At 38.0% G+C, this 17,402-nt stretch overlaps 2 protein-coding genes across 12 annotated transcripts in view; both read left to right on the top strand.

The window, feature by feature from the left end:
- PROM1 (prominin 1) overlaps window positions 1-11,666 on the top strand; it is a 57,128-nt gene extending 45,462 nt beyond the window's left edge. For 3 of the 11 annotated variants that reach the window (XR_011903430.1, XR_011903426.1, XR_011903427.1), the window contains 9 exons: window positions 2,000-2,092; window positions 2,818-2,844; window positions 3,222-3,275; window positions 4,599-4,679; window positions 4,762-4,830; window positions 5,372-5,464; window positions 6,418-6,533; window positions 6,954-7,656; window positions 9,994-10,032. Coding sequence is in view for 5 of the 11 variants with exons in the window: in XM_072335333.1 (XP_072191434.1) it covers window positions 2,000-2,092; window positions 3,222-3,275; window positions 4,599-4,679; window positions 4,762-4,830; window positions 5,372-5,464; window positions 6,418-6,533; window positions 7,217-7,240; window positions 7,588-7,656; window positions 9,994-10,012 (618 nt within the window). In the remaining 6 variants the exon portion in view is untranslated. Of the gene's footprint in view, window positions 1-1,999; window positions 2,093-2,817; window positions 2,845-3,221; window positions 3,276-4,598; window positions 4,680-4,761; window positions 4,831-5,371; window positions 5,465-6,417; window positions 6,534-6,953; window positions 7,657-9,993; window positions 10,035-10,264 lie in introns of those variants that run through there. The other 8 variants (XM_072335332.1, XM_072335330.1, XM_072335331.1 and 5 more) reach the window with 5 other exon arrangements.
- Window positions 11,667-12,793: 1,127 nt separating this feature from the next.
- On the top strand, window positions 12,794-13,841 carry FGFBP2 (fibroblast growth factor binding protein 2). Its single transcript, XM_072335334.1, has one exon. The coding sequence runs from the start codon at window positions 12,844-12,846 to the stop codon at window positions 13,468-13,470; it is 627 nt and encodes a 208-aa protein (XP_072191435.1). The 5' UTR covers window positions 12,794-12,843; the 3' UTR covers window positions 13,471-13,841.
- Window positions 13,842-17,402: the final 3,561 nt, after the last annotated feature.

Here is a 17,402-nt window from a genome sequence, read left to right as displayed (position 1 = left end):
GGCTGTTTTCTAGGTGAAAGCTGAGGTTCTTTGGACAAGTTGTGTTTTAACAGAATCGTTCCTGAGATGGCTCCTTAAAGGTAGTTAGTTGGATCTTTAGCTAGATTCCTGAAGGAAAATACATTGTATTGGCAGCTTGATTTTATGTTGTTGAAGTGAGACTAGATCCATCTAAAAACTTTTGGAGTTAACTTTGAGCATTTAGTTTGAATTTTCTGGCACTCTGAACAACATGAAATGCACATTTTAACACTGGAATAGGGAAAAAATAAAAAGAAACTTCAAATCAAAACTCCATGGTGTGGAGGAGGGAGCAATATTGCCCGCAGTTGTTATTAGGTAAGGGGATTCAGCTCATCAGTACAAAGCTCATTGAAGCTGCTCTGTAGCCTTACCGCAGTTTTGAGCACTCTTATCTCTCAAAACAGAGAACCCGAAATAACTGCTCACATGAATGCTTCCAGGAAGCAAACACTTCTTAGCATCAACAACTGCCAGCCGTGCAGCTAAAAACGTTGTTCTTTTGCTTTTTGGCTTTACAATACATTTATTTCTTAGGTCGTTGTATCTGTGAAGTGTGTAAGGATTCATCATCCCTTACGTTTGGGAAGAGAATGACAAGGCAGAACAGAGCCCCTGGCAGGCTGCTGTCAAAGGAATAGGCAGAGATGGGAAGAGCTGCAGTAGGATCTAGAAAAATGTTGCGGAAATCTGTACCCCAAAGATAAAAAAATGTCTTAAAAAAGCATAGGCCTCACCTGGAAAACACTTTGCTGCTATTCACTAGGATATGGTGCTCTCAAAGAGATGGCAGCAGTGAAGGGGAAGCAGCACTGTGGCAGATGTATTGCCATTCTCAATGACAGTACTGCCCTGGGATTTATTCTCTTTTCGAGCAAAATTCACATGGCCATTCACTTAGTCATTTGTTTCCTTTGGTATTTCACTCACACATCTTTTCCTGAGGTAGCTTTTGAAAAAAAGGCACATTCTCAACAAAATGAAACGATGGCTTTTTCCATTCTGTAATGGCCAGATCAGTACAAAATGTTTGCTGAAGTTTTCCCAGTAAAAAGTTGCAGAGTGTCCTGGGTGAAACATCTTGAAATCCATTTTCCTGAAAGATGGTTCGTGTCTACACAAGGCTGTACTTGCATTCAGGGCAGCTCTTCCTGCACTTCCAGCACTTTCTGAATCCTTACAACTGTGTCCTGTGGAGGCAGATCCACAGTTACCTGCCCCCCATCCCCAGTATTTAATGATTTCTCAGCAAGGTCTTACTCTAAAATTCTTCCACTTCCAAAATAGATACCATTTATTATGGGGTCCTTTTCGTTCTTTGATTAACAATGAGAGCCAAGTGATTTTGCCATGAAAAAGAAATGGAAAAGGAATGTATTTATGAGAGCCGTGGGCTGTAGGTGTGTGTGCAGGCTGTAAAATCAAGCTACAAGCACATCTTCTGACAAGCTGTGAAAGCCACTAAAAGGAACAACACCCTTCACGGATTCATGCCAAGCTTACTGACTTAAAGTCTTGAAACTTCTGTGTGCCTCAGAAGGCAGGGAGCCTTGTTCATGCTGCAGAAAGCAAAAGCACTGAGTATGAATGAGGAACACTCGTCCCAGTGGAGGGCACCCCTGCACTAGCGATGGGCTGGAGCAGAGCAGAGTAGCAGGGGGGTGCGCCTCCCCTTGCTGTTTAAAGTAACTCATTGCACTCTGGACATTCTCTTCTATTAATCCAGTGATGATACAGACAGAGAAGCAGTTTAATGTGTGTGCTTTCATTACTGAGCTTTGAATCGATTAATACATCGATTTTTTTTTATTTTTTTTTTCCCCTCTCTTTGCTGAGTTCAGTTTGCTGTATCCTGTTGTTAGCATCAGCTCTTCTGCAGCAAATAATGTGCAGCTTGCATTGCAGTTCGTATTTTTTTCCTTTGCGTGAAAGTGGTAAAACTGTTGAAACAATAGAGCATAATTTCATTTTTTTACAGCCAAAAGGAGCACTGGAAAATGCCTTAAAAGGACACGCAAACAACATTCGGATGATTCATAGCCAGCAAGTTGTTCCACTGGAGCAAGCTATGGTAAAATATTAAAGTGATAGTTAAAAATATTTGTAAGAAAATATGAATCTCTGAGTCTTGAATTCAGTTTAGAAAGCTGCACCTGGTAGTATGTAAGCACAGATTGCATTTGTATCGTCACCAAAGAGTAATCTGGTTCAAGTCTGCATTTGAGAAATACTTAACCTACTTCTGATACTTCTACCTTATAATACTGCCTAATATTGGGAGCTCTTTTTTTTGTTTTTTTCTATTTTGTGATTAAATATGAATAAAAGATGAAGCAGGAGAATTTTCCAAAATTCTAACCCTAAATCACTCATTTTCCTTTTCCCTTTTCATTTGTCTTCTGTTACAAAAGCAGTTATGGCTTTTACACTTTATTTCCTCAAGTTCAGTGATGCACCTACATTGGAACTGGAGCCCCTAATAGCAGCACTTAGAGCCAAAGGAAGATCTTATTTGTTGATGCTATACAAGATGTGAAGAAGCTCCTTCTGACTGCTTTTGCCAGTCACTGATATGTATAGCATCCAGCTCTGAGTCTCATACATGCAGCTCGTAACTGTTGGCTTTTTCTTCTACATGACGTGAAGGCTTTTAGTTTATCTTAACATCGTATATAGTATTGCTGCCCCTATCAAAGGCCTTTGGAAAAAAAAGAAAGTCATTAGGCCTTTGATTCTCTGCTGTTCTTTCTAATTAACTCCTAATTATTCTCATCTCTTTTTCCTTTTACAAAACTGACTGTCAAGAAATATGTTAAAGCTAGGGTAAGTGCTTTTTCCCTTCTAAAAATGAACAATATCAAAGTACTCTGGAAGCTCAGTTCTGATTTTTCACTGTCCTTTCTTTCTCCAAATAAATCTGTCTCAGTTTATTGCTAATAGTTTTGAGTTAATGTGAAGTCTTCCAATACATAATTTATAGCTACCTGGTTCTTTTGGTGAAATACTGAATTGTTTAAAAGCACAATATATTAGTTTCGAGCTATTTCAACTGCATTTACTATATATAATGTGGTATGTCCTATTAGAAACAAGATCATCTATGCAGAATCCAAGCATACGCACAGTGTTAGAACAATTAGGCTTTTACCTATAGAGATGACCTAAATCTTTTTAATTTTTTTTCCCCTTCTTTCTAATAGAGCACTTTAAATCAGAGCATTAGACTGCTGAAGAGGACATCATCTGAACTTATGGTAAGCTCTTCCCTCTGGCAGCAAGTACATTTTAATGTGTTTTAAATCATCCACCACATGAATGGAGTATATTTTCAGTACAGCTTTTACTTCTTCTGGTTGTTCTGTTACTACAAAGCTACTCAGTGCACTGAGGTAGTAATAGAAATACAGACATCTCTTCTGCACAGATTTTTCTACCTTGATTTTCCTTTCCACATAAAAAAGAGGGATGAAAGAGAATGTTTTTTAAAATATGGATTGTTAAGTTGACTATCAGGTGATAAGTACATTTCCGTATATTGTGCTTTCACATTACTAAAGAGGTAAAGTCCTGTGACTTTAGCATTATAGTCATTCCCTTCCTGTTTTTGCAGCATCAGCTGAATTTTGGGAAGGTGGGTTTGTACAGAGGCTTCTCCAGACAGTTCATGTTTCTCCTGTAAACAGCAGCTACTGCTTGCACCTCAGTGAAACCAGCTGTCTTCAGGCTCCGCCAGCCTGAGGAGGATAAGCAACAGGATGATTACTTTCATGGCAGCAAAGCTCTCTATTGTCTCCAGTCTGCTTTGTCTCCGGTAGCAAAAAATATAGCCATGATACCACATAAGATCATAATTAGAACAGCTTGACGGCCCTCACCTATCACAGTTCTTCCCATTAAGATTTTTGACTCATTCACAACAGCAGACCAAGCAGATTTATTTCAGAATATGAGATTTAACCCTGGATGGTGAGGGTAAGAGGCATGGAAATATGCTGATAAGAAAAAGATGGTGTTTGAGCCTTAAGTTTATGTAAGAAATGAAAGTAAAGGTTGTGTGCGTGTATGTTTCTGGGGAGACTTGATGGGATTATATGTGTATTGACAAAGTGTATGAATGTGTCTGTCCTGAATGCAGCAGTAATAATTAAGCTGGTAATCATGAGTTGTTCCTCTACACTTTGTGTGTATATGTTGGTGCATGTGTATATACTGATGTGTCATGAAACAGGGTACGCTTTAAATTCTATGGTTAAGTAAAATCTTAAATTTAGCTTTCTTAAGATTTCAGTCACAGTTGTAGGACTCAAAGATTGACTGTCCCAGGTGATAAAAGTATCTCTGGACCTAAGGAAAGGAAAAAAACAAACTAGACAGAAGAGAAGAGAAAGCTGGTCTTGTGTATAAATTCAGTTGCATAAGTTACAAGAAAGCAGTGGTTCATAATCACTGATACCCATCTTCTTTTAGCAGTGTGGGTTTTTTGCCAGGTGGTCTTGAATCCTTAGGCTGAGTTTTGGTGTCTGATGGTTGCTCAGACTCAGATTCATTTCTACTAAAAGCCTTTTCTTTCAATCCAGGTGAAGGTGAAAAATGTCATTAGTGCTGTTAATGCTGCCCAGCTTCTCATAAATAACAATGCTTCTCAAGTTATTGTCCAGGTAAGCTTTATCTAATTAGGTACATTCATTCACAGTGTTATGGAACTGTTTCCATGGTTCACTTACTTCTGTCTGGTTTTAGGAAACAAAGAAGTACATGGACACCATCGTTGGCTACTTTGAGCAGTACATTGAGTGGGTGAAGGAGTCGGTAAGGTGCATTTGCTTTTTGAGAGACGCTGCTTTTAAAAACATGAAGGAGCTCAACAGTGATAATAGAAGAGTTGTGTTGAGAGTGGGTTTTGTAATTTTCAGTCAGTTCAAGATTTCTGTGCACGGGATGAAGAGGGAAACCTGTCTTCTATAAATAGTTTTCTTTGAAACAGAAGAGAAATTATGAGTAGTACTGACTGGAATAAAATGCAAATTTTCTGTATTATCTTTTTTTCCGGGGCTGGCCTGCAGTCTGCTGTTGGTGCTGATGTTGTACTGAGCCTGACCCTGCGTAGTTCAAATCAGTACCATTTGCATCTTTATTTTTTCTTTCTTCAGCTTCAGTCTTTGAGAAATTGATCTGATGTTTTGAAGATTTATAAATTCAGCAGATAGCATATCCCACTGGAATTTATTCTCAATTTAGAGAGAGCGAGAGACAGCAATACAGTAAACAGTAACTGTGGCTGTAAGCAAAATGTGAGGTTCTTATTTTAATCTGTTATATACCTCAAACTGTTTTCTTTAATGTCTTTCAGATTGCCATGGAGGTAGCAGCATGCAAGCCTATTGCCAATGTGATAGATACAGCAGTGGATATATTTTTATGCAGCTATGTAACTGATTCTGTGGTAAGAAATCTTCTTTGTTACTCAAAATCGGGGCATCAAGTGGGAAATTCTTTGAACATAAATCTGCATTTAATTATTTCATCTAGACCATTCTAAGTACAATGATAAAATATCATATCCAAAGTTATGCAAGGAAAGATTGTTCCAATCTGGATCAACTGACCAATGCTGGACTTGATTTATGTTCTCATTAAAGTTAGGCTTTAATTAGCAAGAATCCTGTAAAATTAACTGTTTTACTAAATTTATTCAAATTTGAACTGTAAATAAATAAAAGGATTTCTTTTTTAATCACGTAACTTGCAACAGACTGATCTTGAATCATTCCAGTACAACGGAGACTTGGAGGATGACTTGCAGCATTATGCAAGGGGCCAGTGTTGGCTTTTTCAACTAGCCATCCAGTAGTAGATGGATTGCAGTTTTCATGGTGATAGAACTTAGCTGAGTCACGTATAAGTCAAAATTCCTCTTACAAATCAAATTTGAAAAGTCATGATTCTAACATCAGATAGTAACTCACCTCACCTCTGTAATAATAAAAAGTTTTGTAAGTGTGCTTCAGCTAGCAAGCTAACATCACCTTGCTGAAAGCTCCGATTTTTGAAGAATCACAGGTAATAACTTTTAAAATAGCGAGCAAAAATGTGGCTGCAAATTAATGCAGAGAGACAAAATCACTTTATAGCTCAATGCTGACTGAGTTGAAATTACTGCTTAGGACACTATGCCTGTATGAATTTGAGCATCTTTGGATGTTCTTTGGCCACATTTGTAAGACAGTGGTGTTCATGATTTTCTTCACATTTACTGTGGAAGTGCTTAACATGTCCTTTTCCACACTAGTATAAGGAGCCTCAGAGAGCGCACAGACCCATAGCAGTGATTTGTACCATGTTCTCTGAGTGACTGTTCTCTGCCATCTTTTTATCTTGGATTTTGTTTTGTTTCAGAATACCTTCTGGTTTGGTTTAGGAGGCTCTTCAATATTTTTAATTCCTGCCATAATTTTTGCTGTGAAACTCTCCAAATACTATCGTAGAATGGATACAGAGGATGTGTATGATGAGTAAGTATATGCTTCTAAGCAAGCTAAATGGCGGATGGGCTTAAATATTTTTTATGGTGTTTCACATGAAGGTGCTATCAGGTGCTTAATCTGTGCTGTCAGATAGAACTGCATTTGCTTGTGAAATACTGCAGCTTTGGGTTGGTGCCTGCAAAGTGCTTCATGCAGGTGGACTTTTATGAACTCAGCTTGCCATGACTCTGTAGATATTGGCAGCTCTGACAATAAGAAACTTACTTCTGAATGGGTCTTCATAGCTTTATGTATAGGCTTTATATGAATATCTGCTGGTGTAGAGATGATTAGCTTCGCTAAGTTAGCTTTTAAGGTGAATTATGCCTCCTTTGTAATCTTGAATTAACTACTTATTTCCTTACTGCCTTAGTTATTCCTAACTAGTCTTTCCTTTTTCACTTGCAGTTCCTCTGTCTCAGGGACTTGGCATTTTACTTTATGATAACTGTTCTTACATATTTTCCAATCAGTTTCATTTTTACTCTTTTCTTTTCTGCTCTTTGTTTTGCTCATTGTTCAATTAGTCTGTGCGCTCCATTCCTCCAGTTTCACACTGCCCATTTTTCATTCCACGTTCAGAAGTCAGTAGAGCAGAAACGGGCATGTACAGCTAAAATTACTTACTTATTTTGTTGTCTAGTTAACAACTCCTTTTTTGTGTTTTTTAGTGTTGAAACTATACCCTTGGAAAAGTAAGACATTTTTGTTGGTATGTGGTAAAATGACTTTATTCAGGTGGGGGGGTTTATATTTTTCATTCAACTTGTTACTTCAACAGAAGTAACATATTTTGTTTCACCAGACTTTAAATTAGAGTATCCAACTCTACAGAAATATCTTAATAATTAACTTTTGGAGAATATTACAATTATATTTATTCCATAACTCCTGAATGTTACAGAAGAAAAGATATCTTTTATTGTACAGAAACACTTTAGCTTTGCATACCATCATTCATTTACATGTCTTGGAAGCCATACTGTACATAGTGCATCATACGGTTAACATGTTTTTTCTCGGTGTATTTATTTTATTACAGTATGGAAAATGGTAATAATGGTTATCATAAAGAGCATTTATATGGTATACACAATCCTGTTATTACAAGGTAAACCAAGTCTGAAACTGCACGTCTCCATGTGTCTTTGCCTAATCTACTGTATTAATCACCTCTCCGATTTTCTGCATGTTTTCAAGTGAATCACATAGTTCTCTATTTGTTTTTGCATGGTTACTCCCTATAGAAAATGCTGCTTGATTTATATTTCTCAAATATTCTGGAAGTAACAGCAGATTTTGTAATGATTTCCAGTGATTTAACAAATGAATTGCCTACATTTGAACTTAAAGTCCAGATAGTTAGGTATTTATCTGGTATAGTGGGTGGTTTTAAACTAATGAGTGAATTAAAATACTTTGGTATGAATATAGAGTGGTAGGGCAGGATGCATTATTGCCCCTGAGTCTTTTTTTCTATCTTCATACAAAGATCTCTAGCAAATACATGTGTTACATTGGATAGAAACAGGTACAACTTTACAAGCAGATTAATTTCTATGAGTTTTTCCTGTGCAACGCATAGAACACATAACCAGATTTTATAAAATCAGCTTTTTCTTCTGATCATTCAAAATTCTAATGAGGAGCAGCAGAGATCCTGCAGATAAACGTAGTATTTAATTACTCATTTCCTTTGTCACCAGAATAAGCGTGCTTATATTACAGCTTTTTAGATAATGTGGTAAAGAGCTTTTGCTGTGCAAAAAGCAGATGATGCAGGATATGCAGAAAGCGTGAGCAGTTAAAATGGATGTTTCTGCACAGGTAGAACTAGGGTGACTTCACAAAACAAGATATTCAAGTTACATTTAAAAGGCAGGAGATTTGCATTCTCTACTGGCTCTGCGACACTCGTGCTTTAAAACCTGAAACTAGTTGTGAGATGCACCATTCCTGTACAGATAACATAGAATGTCCCACAACTTTAATATTAGGTTTTGCGAGATACCTGAGTTGCATAAGGAAGGATCTAATCTATTATTGAAATCTTTAGCTCACTGTGCCTTAATTTACAACATTGTGATTAAAAACGTAAGTTGAGTGTTGGCAGACGAATCAGATAGCATTGTTCTTTTAGTAATGGTTAAATACCAAGAAAGCTGATGATTTGGAAGCCTTGCCAGATTTTCTGGCTGCATCAGTTGTGTATTATTGTTTAATAGAGCTGTATTCTGCAGTAATGATTTCGTGACCAGATTTTGATTCCACATTAACTTGTGTGGATGTATTTTTACATAACTGTTGATAGTGATTTTAATGTTCAGGATTGTCATAGCCTGCACTGTACTTTAAGGACTCCCTAAATAAACCTACTGAGTGTCTAATTAAAAACTAGTCTCCGCTGGCACATCTAAGAACTCCATTTTAAGACTTCTGATATTTTACATAAGAGGAAGCTAATAATTGCTCAGGCTATAGAAGTCCCTTTCTGATCTTTGAATCTTTAACATGACTGTTAATAACCTTGGAGTTTAGAGCATGATATTTCATGATATTTCAGTGATTGATGAATAGTTTAAGACAGTGTCCTTGAATAAGCTAAATATTAGCATAAATTAATCTTTTAAACTTACTAGTTTGATTCTGTCTTCCTCTTACTAAATTTTAATAGAGCTATTCAAAGTTGGCCTCCATTATACAGTGTAAGAATTGAGTTTGAAGCAGTACTTTCTTCTGATGTTTTAACTCAGATCACTTGAAAAATGACTGATTGTATTAGATATGTGCTTTGTGTTTCTCAGTCCAGAGTTCCCATACAATAGAGTCTCATTCTTTATTTTTGTTTGAGCAAACTATTTGCTTTAATGCCATCCTTGCTTTTTTTCAGTTCCTGCAACTGATATTAGACACTCAGGGGAAGATGAGTTTGATAAAATCTGTGTACACTTGTACTTTTGCAGATGTAAAGAATCCCAAGTAGATTTTTGTCCTTGGAAATCAGCTGGATTGGTTTGCTGGAAAAGTGCAAACATCTTTCGTCATGGAAAGGATGTGTAAATACGAGATTGAGATCCATATGAGATAATATTCACTTTTGTATAAGTATCTTGCATAGATATATTTCTGAAATATATAAATAGCCTCAAATTCAGGCAGCATTTTTGTGAGAGCAGAATTGGAGGCTGGATTGGTGTCTTCAGAGGAAGTCAGTGGTGTTGAATTGATAACAGAAGCATTTCTCTCCATTCTGAAATAAACGTAACAGGAAAGGTTGGTGGAGAAAACCATAAATCTGTTTTCTCTTCATTAAATGCTTAAGTCTGTGAATGGTTTGTGCCAACTGAGCCTGTCTCACTTTATAACCAGACATGGTATTTCTGTCCTGCTGTTTGTGGGCAAGAGAAATGTATGGGCTTGATTTGTGTTTGTTTGTTTTCTTGTGTAGCTCTGTGGAACAGTGGTAACAGAAACTGGAATCATAAAGGGGTAAGCAAAAAGCCTGTAGAGTGAATTCTAGACCTACTACTGCTTTCCTATTTTTTATGAAGACTGTGCTGGTTTTTTTGGCCTGAATGCTGCAAGAGTTAAAAATAATTTTTAAACAACTACTGAGCCGCATTCGTGTCCATGTGAAAATCTGTGCCTTCATTCTAGTTGAATTGCAGTATAATTCTGTCTGTCAGATTTTCCTGAATTCTATTTGTGGTTATTTGCAGGCTATAGAAATGAGGCTCAAGATTCTTCTACGGGAATATATCGATATTCTTCCAAGTGCACTGGCATTTGAGTCAACTTCAGAATACTGAGCCACTTGTTTTATGCGACCTGTACTGTGAATCACAAATGTACTATTGAATGTTATGCCATAAACTACTGTACAGGATATTTTGTGACCAGGGCACTGCCCCTCAAATACCACTGTTCAAGGCTTGAATTACTATTATTATTTTTTTTTACTTTTTTACATATGGCTTTCTATCTTACATCACAGGATATAAATTAATTAGATTAACTGACTTTGCTTAGCAGTTTTCTGACAGTTGATCAAATTCTTATCTTAAATTGTTGAGATGTGTTAAATACGGTACAGACACGTTTACATAAAAATACATTTTGTATACAGAGACTTTTGTATATATGTTTTTTCTTAAAACATGTGTTTAGTTAAGATTTTAATATTGTATAGTACATTTCACAAATGAATTTACCAGCATGATCAGTGTTGCTATTTGGTGCTCTTGAATGACCACTTTGGACTAATTTTAAGTGTGTAATGGGATGCACGGTGTCAATTTGTGTCTCTGAGAAGGTCAGTTGCAATTTTGTTTTCTCCCTTTTTTTTATTATTATTTAAGGTTTAGTGATTTTTGCAGTATAGACCTAAAAGGGAGACGTTTGTTTTGAAACTGTATTTGGGTGGGAGGGCTGGGAGTATGCGTAATGCTTCATGCAGCAAAAAGCTAAGCTTTCTGAAGTTCAGTAGTATGCAAAAAGAGCATGAAAGATGTCATAATGTTGGTGACTTGTAGAATGCTTTACATCCTGTCTCCCTTTTCCTAATTTGTACCCACTTCTTTAACATCCTTAATAGCATCACTGTTCAACTGTACCTCTTTCAGGGGCCAGTGATAATAATTCTGTCTCATAATTTCAAGATACGATTTCCAGTATTGAAGTTCAGACATTTAGCAACTGGAGTTAACATTTCTACTGTTAGAGTTATTGCCTTGAATTTAGGCATACGAGTGTGTTGCTGAATTAGTTAACAGCAGAATTCATCAAAAGGGCAGCAAGTGTTAAACTTACTAGTGTAAAACATTACAGTGTGTGAAATAATTGGACATATTGGTCTCAAATAGTGTCTGTTCATATGTCTGTGGTTTGAAGTAGGGGCAATCCTGAAAATCATTCAAATAACTATTAAAAGTCTTACCAATCTTCAATCTGCAATAACCTTATTTTCTCAGTTTTAGGTCACGAATCAAAGCATTCCTAATTGACAGTATGTAGCATAATGTGTATATGTAATGTTCAGAACTGTAGATTTTTTAAAGCTTCTATTTTTAATTTGAGAAGATGTTCCCAGTTCATTTAAATAAAAAATAACTTGCTTAACTAGCTGATGTTTGATTCTCAATTGTTTTGTCAGGTAATCTGTTTCAGAATATTTGCAATGAGTTTTAAAAAAAAAAAGCAAAATCACTTTTTAAGATTTTTACTTCAATAACAAATTTTTGCTATGCATTTTACATTTTGTGGAGACTTTAGCTCATGTAGGGTAAAAGACCAAGGATGGGAGCAGGAAAGACTGAAAGAACATTGACCCTGTGTGAGGGAGATCATCATCTGCACATGTCAGTCTCCCTCCAGCTTATAAACTCCCTTCAAGTACTAGAAGGCCGCAATGAGGTCTTACTGGAGCTTTCTCTTCTCTGAGCTGAACAAGCTGAGCTCTCTCAGCCTTTCTTCATATCAGTGGTGCTCCAACCCTCTGAGCATCCTCTGGACCTTCTTGTGCCAGGGGCCACAGGCCTGGACACACTACTGCACTTGGGGTCTCCTGAGGGCAGAGCAGAGGGAGACAATCCCCTCACTCTCCCTGCTGGCTACATTTCTGTAGATGCAGCCCAAGATGCTGTTGGCCTTCTGGGCTGTAAGTGCAGACTGCTGGCTCAGGTCCAACCTTTGGCCATCAGGACCCTCAAGTCCTTCTGTGCAGGGCTGCTCTCAGTGAGTTCTTCTCCCAGTCTGTAGCCTTATGTGGGATGGCCCCAACCCAAGTGCAACACCTCACACTTGGCCTTGTTGAATCTCATTAGATTCACATGTACATAATCATCAATCCAGATGTAGCTGCATAGATTGCTTTGGCACTTTTATCTTTTTTACTTTAAATTGGCATTACAAGTTCTGTCTTGAAGATAGCTATAAAGCAGCTGGAGAATGGAAAAGACCTGTTAAAAATCAAATATGACATGTTCAGTCTGGGTAGGAATGTGCTTCTCAGTTATACAACTATCGTTCTGTATTTAACTGCATTTACAAGATTTGTCTTGTTACCTTCATGAGAGTTCACAGCTTATTCGACACTTCCTCAGGCTATAAATTATGGGTACATGCCTACTGAAGGGTGATTTATTATTTAAATAAATATTAAAAAATTACATCCATCCCACATGTAGCTGGAAAGAGGCTTCTTTGTGCACCAAGCCTTTAAATTGAGAGCAGCCGGGTACTTACTACTTCCAGTTTTTCAGATCATTTTGCTGAAGGATCGCAGTCAGTTCCACTCACCATGAAGAGAGTTGCTCTTCTTTTCCTGGTAGTGATATGTGGCATGGGAGGACTGGGACAAAAGCTGAAACCAAAGAAAAGAAGCAACGGTGAAGAAATCAATTTTCGGACTAAAACCAAAGACATCTGCACAATGAGCATAAGTGGGGATGAAGAGATGAAAGCAAGAATTGAATGCAAAAGCCAAGGCAAGTCCTACTGGTGTGAATACACTGGCATGCCATTGCTTTGTCCTCCTTTCAGAAACAATCCAAAAATGTACTGGAATCAGATCGCCGCGGAACTTAGAAAGCTCCCTCATGCCTGCGAATCTACACAAATGTTGAAGGCCGCCATGTGCCAAAAGGCTCCTGTGGATGCTTTCATGAAGCAAGTAGCTGCTGGCATGGAGCCGGAAGATGTAATGAATCGGGACAAATCATCCCAGAAAACTTCAGCTTCTGTGAGAGGAGCTGGGAAGACCTCTGTTAAGAAAGTAGGGAAACCTGCAATGTTACCTCGTATAAAACCAACCCAGCATGGACAAGGTTCTGAAAATGAAACCGAAGCAATGAAACTGGCACGGGAACATTGCTGGGAATCCCTGCATGAGTTCTGCTCCTACATTATTGGCTTCTTTAGAGGTTAAGGATTTACTTCAGGTAAAGCTCAATCTTGCAGCACAGTAAAATACATTTATCTAAGAGTAACCCTGTTGTAATTCTGTTTATTTTCTTTCAGGAGCATGAACAGGGGTGTTCCAAGATCACTAACAAATCTAAAGTTGGAAATTTGTACTGTGATTTCTGGGGGTTTGTAGGACTTAAACTCCTCTGAGCCTCTAGTAGCTCGGAACTCCCTGACAGACTCAGTCTGAGTCTTTAGAACGTACTGAGATAATTGTTCCATCTGTTGATAACAAATAGTGACGTTTTGAGCATTACTTGTATGTTCTTGCTTCTTAGAATGTATTTGTGAATCCTATAGTATTTCAATTCTAGTTGTTTGAATTGGGCTTGTTTCCCCCTTCTGTCTTTTCTTCCCTCTTGTGCTGATTTTTGGATTAAAGCCAGTGGAATGTGATAAATAACAAATACAACAGATGCATGTGAAAAGTACTTTTTTATCAGAACTGCTGCTTAGTAGTTAACCATTTAAATTTTAAAAGCAATTTATAATCAACTTGCAGAAATTAACGAAACCAAAACTGTGTCTGTAGCCACGCTAGGTGATCCCATGCAGACTCCTCTGTTAAGTCTCAAGTTTGCAGCCAGGCTACACAGTGGCAAAGCCCTCCCAGAAGTAATTGGCTTCATACCCACTTATATTTCACCTCAGAGGGACTGCCAGGAGCTGGCAGCTAAGCCTGAAAAACTTTTGACAGAAACAGGAGTGTACTTAGCATGAGCCATGGCTTAGTCTGCTAATGTTCTTAGTTGTGCTTCATACAACCAAGTGACTAATTTCCTTCTTTTGTTTTCTTTGTTTTCCAGAGCAAACTTTTTTCACAACTGAAGAAGGGTCCCTGCTGTAGTTTAATAATTCAGACTTGAGAATTTGGGTTTAAACGAGTCATCTCTATAAAAGCTGTAGCTATTTTCTCTTCGCACTCCTAAAATGAAACTTTTCAGCAGCCCTGAAAGAATCAAGAATCAGAGCAGCTGTACTCGGATATTATGATAAACCTACTCTTGCATATACTGCGTTATGTAACCAAGGTTCCACTTCTGCTGGTCTTGAATAGGGCTTTGTGCACATTGAGCTGCTTTGCTGTGCTACAGCTGAAGGCTGTACATGATGCTACAGTTAAGGCAAACAATAAAAATAATGATTTTGGAAACATGTTTCGTGCACTTTCTTATAATCTTGAACAAATGATGGCACTTGTGTAAGGTTATCATACTTGACACCTCTTTCTTAAATGATTCTTTGGCAGAATGTATGAGAGAAGTTACAGAAGTGAATTGTTTCTCCACTGTTAACATGTTTTAATGAATATTTAATGAATATTTTCAATGTTATTAATTAATATTAATTAATAGTTTCTGCAATGCATAGTTAGTTAATTACTTAATCCACCTTTACTCAGAGATTTGCAATTCTTGCCTCATAATCCTTGATTCCAGGGCTTGCCTGCCCAATCACTGAATGTTTTGCTTTGTTCTTACTATTTTACATATAAGGCAGAAGTATGGCTTGAATTACCATATAAGTAAGGTTTCATTTTGTGATTTCCATTATCCTTGTCAGGCTCTTGCATTGAGTACCAAAAGCAGCAGAGCAAAGCTTCACCTAACTCTTGGTACAAAATACATGGCCATTGCTGATTCTAGTTAGTAGAGGCCAAACATCACATCTATAATGCATTTTTTCTCTGGGAACTCATACCTCCTTTCAGCAGAGCAGAGCTGTGTGTTCTTGCTGTGGCCACATGAAGCTTCATCATTGAAGTGGAAACTAGTGCCTGTACCAAAGGCCCTTCATTCATCAGATGCTTTCTGCAAATTATCCAAGGTCCAAAAATGCATGATTCAGCTCTATATTAAACAGAACAGTAAAGGTGTTGGTACCAAGGTGAGGGAGAGCTTGGATTATGTTTGATTGGGCAACACTATGCACCCTCAGCAAGCCAGCTAGTTATAATGACATTGCCACCAAATGAGATGTTAACTGAAATACCTCACCTTAGCCTAACAGTGCTGCGATTGTGTTGGCCACATTGCCACTTACCTGTGTTCAGCACTAGAAATATAATCACAATGTTTCAGTTTACCGTTTTGGTATGAAAGTGCTATTCATTAATGAAAGGATGAATTGAGACGTGTTTGTGGTGAGCTCAGTGCACTTTTCAAGTACTTTGTGAATGAATGAAACCTGCTGTTTTATTCATTTTAGGTTAACCTGTTACTCCCCGCAGTGCGTACCAAAGGAAGTCTGCTCAAGTGGAGATGCAGTTTGCAGTTATTTTCTTGACAGAGGAGCCACACACTGAAATGCTTGCCTGGATTCCTGCAGCCAAGGAGACTCCTAACATCCAGGCCCAATTCTGCTGCGATGTGAGGCAGTGTAGTGCACCTGCCTCAAATCTTCACCCAGAGGCTCAGAGAGAAGCACAAACAAGTACTTGCTGCATTTAGCAAATGAAGTTAAGAGATACGGTAATTAACTGGAGCAAGTCTAAGGAAGAGACATCAAGATTGTTGGGGTTGAGACATGCACCTGTGAGGAAGGGCTGAGGGAATGGATTAGCTTGGGGAAGGGAAGGCTTTCAGGGCCCCCCCAGTAACAGAGGAGGCTGTAGAGAAAATGCAGCTATACTCTTCCGTGACCTGAGCGATAGAAGAGACTGCAGTCATGAGTGGTTAGAGGCAAGGTTCTGAAAAACCACCCTTCAAAGCTCTCTATATATCTGTTAGCATCTGTGTCTTCTTAAATTATCCTCTCGGCTCCACCATACTAACTGCACTGTGTCAAACAATGGGATTTTCTGAATTACTACTTTTAAAAACCATATGATGCTGCTATCTTAAAAACCTTCATGTGGTGCTTCCACCTTTTGGTACCTATTTTTGTTTTCCCTGATTTTGACACTGGAAACAATTAACAAAAGATTTGGGTGTTAAGGAACCCATTTGCCATAAAATTAAGTGTCTGAACATAAGGAAATCACCATTTGCAGTCTATAGGTCTTTTGTGCTGAAGCAGACACACGCCTCAATAAGACTGCTGCATCTGCCTTTAGATTATCCCAACTATGCAGTAGTGCACTCTGGTGTTTTCTGAGAGAATTGTTGAGTTCTGTTTGTTTTAGTCATTCTTGCATGATTTGCAATATTACATTTTGCGTTCTTGACTTCCCAGTGAGTGCCTTAGTTGATAGGGCATGAATTTCAGGGAAAAAGGTATCTTGCATGGAAAGAAGACAAAGAATACTGAGATCTCCCAAAACTGTCTGTTGACACACCTGCTTCTTCAGGAATTTAAGCATTGTTTTTTTTTTCCTCTTGCTGTTCTTCTAATCTCTCCATTTCTCTCCAAAGATAAGTCAGATGCACAACAACAGATTTCTTTTGGCTTCCTCTGCCCTTAAAAACAAGAGGACTGTTCTGATCAGACTTCACAGATCACTTCAGAATGACAAGAAACATGAGATAAAGCAGAAGAGATGCATTCAGATTGACCATAAAATCATTACAGTAGGAAAAAAACACTAGTATCATCTAGTCCAACTGTCATCTCATCACCACCATATCACTGACCATGTCCTTCAGTGCCACATCTACACATTTCTTGAACACCTCCAGGGTCATTGACTCCCCCACCTCCCTGGGCAGCCTGTGCCAATGCATCACCACTCTTCCTGAGAAGGAAGTTGTCCTAATATCCCACCTGAAGCTCCCTTGGCATCACTTAAAGCCATTTCCTCTCATCCTATTGGCATCAAGACACTACCTCATGGACATATATCAGCCATTTTGAGAATTTTGTTTTTTTTTTTTGGTCTCCCATATAATGCTGAATGTGTAAATACTTGCATGAGGCCAGCTGCTGAATTTTTAGGATAGTTGCATCTCATTACGT

This window comes from Excalfactoria chinensis, chromosome 4 (genome assembly GCF_039878825.1).
Source record: "Excalfactoria chinensis isolate bCotChi1 chromosome 4, bCotChi1.hap2, whole genome shotgun sequence".
Classification (NCBI taxonomy): domain Eukaryota; kingdom Metazoa; phylum Chordata; class Aves; order Galliformes; family Phasianidae; genus Excalfactoria; species Excalfactoria chinensis.
The sequence above is the reverse complement of the archived record's forward strand: the minus strand, read 5'-3'. Positions and strand labels throughout refer to the sequence as shown.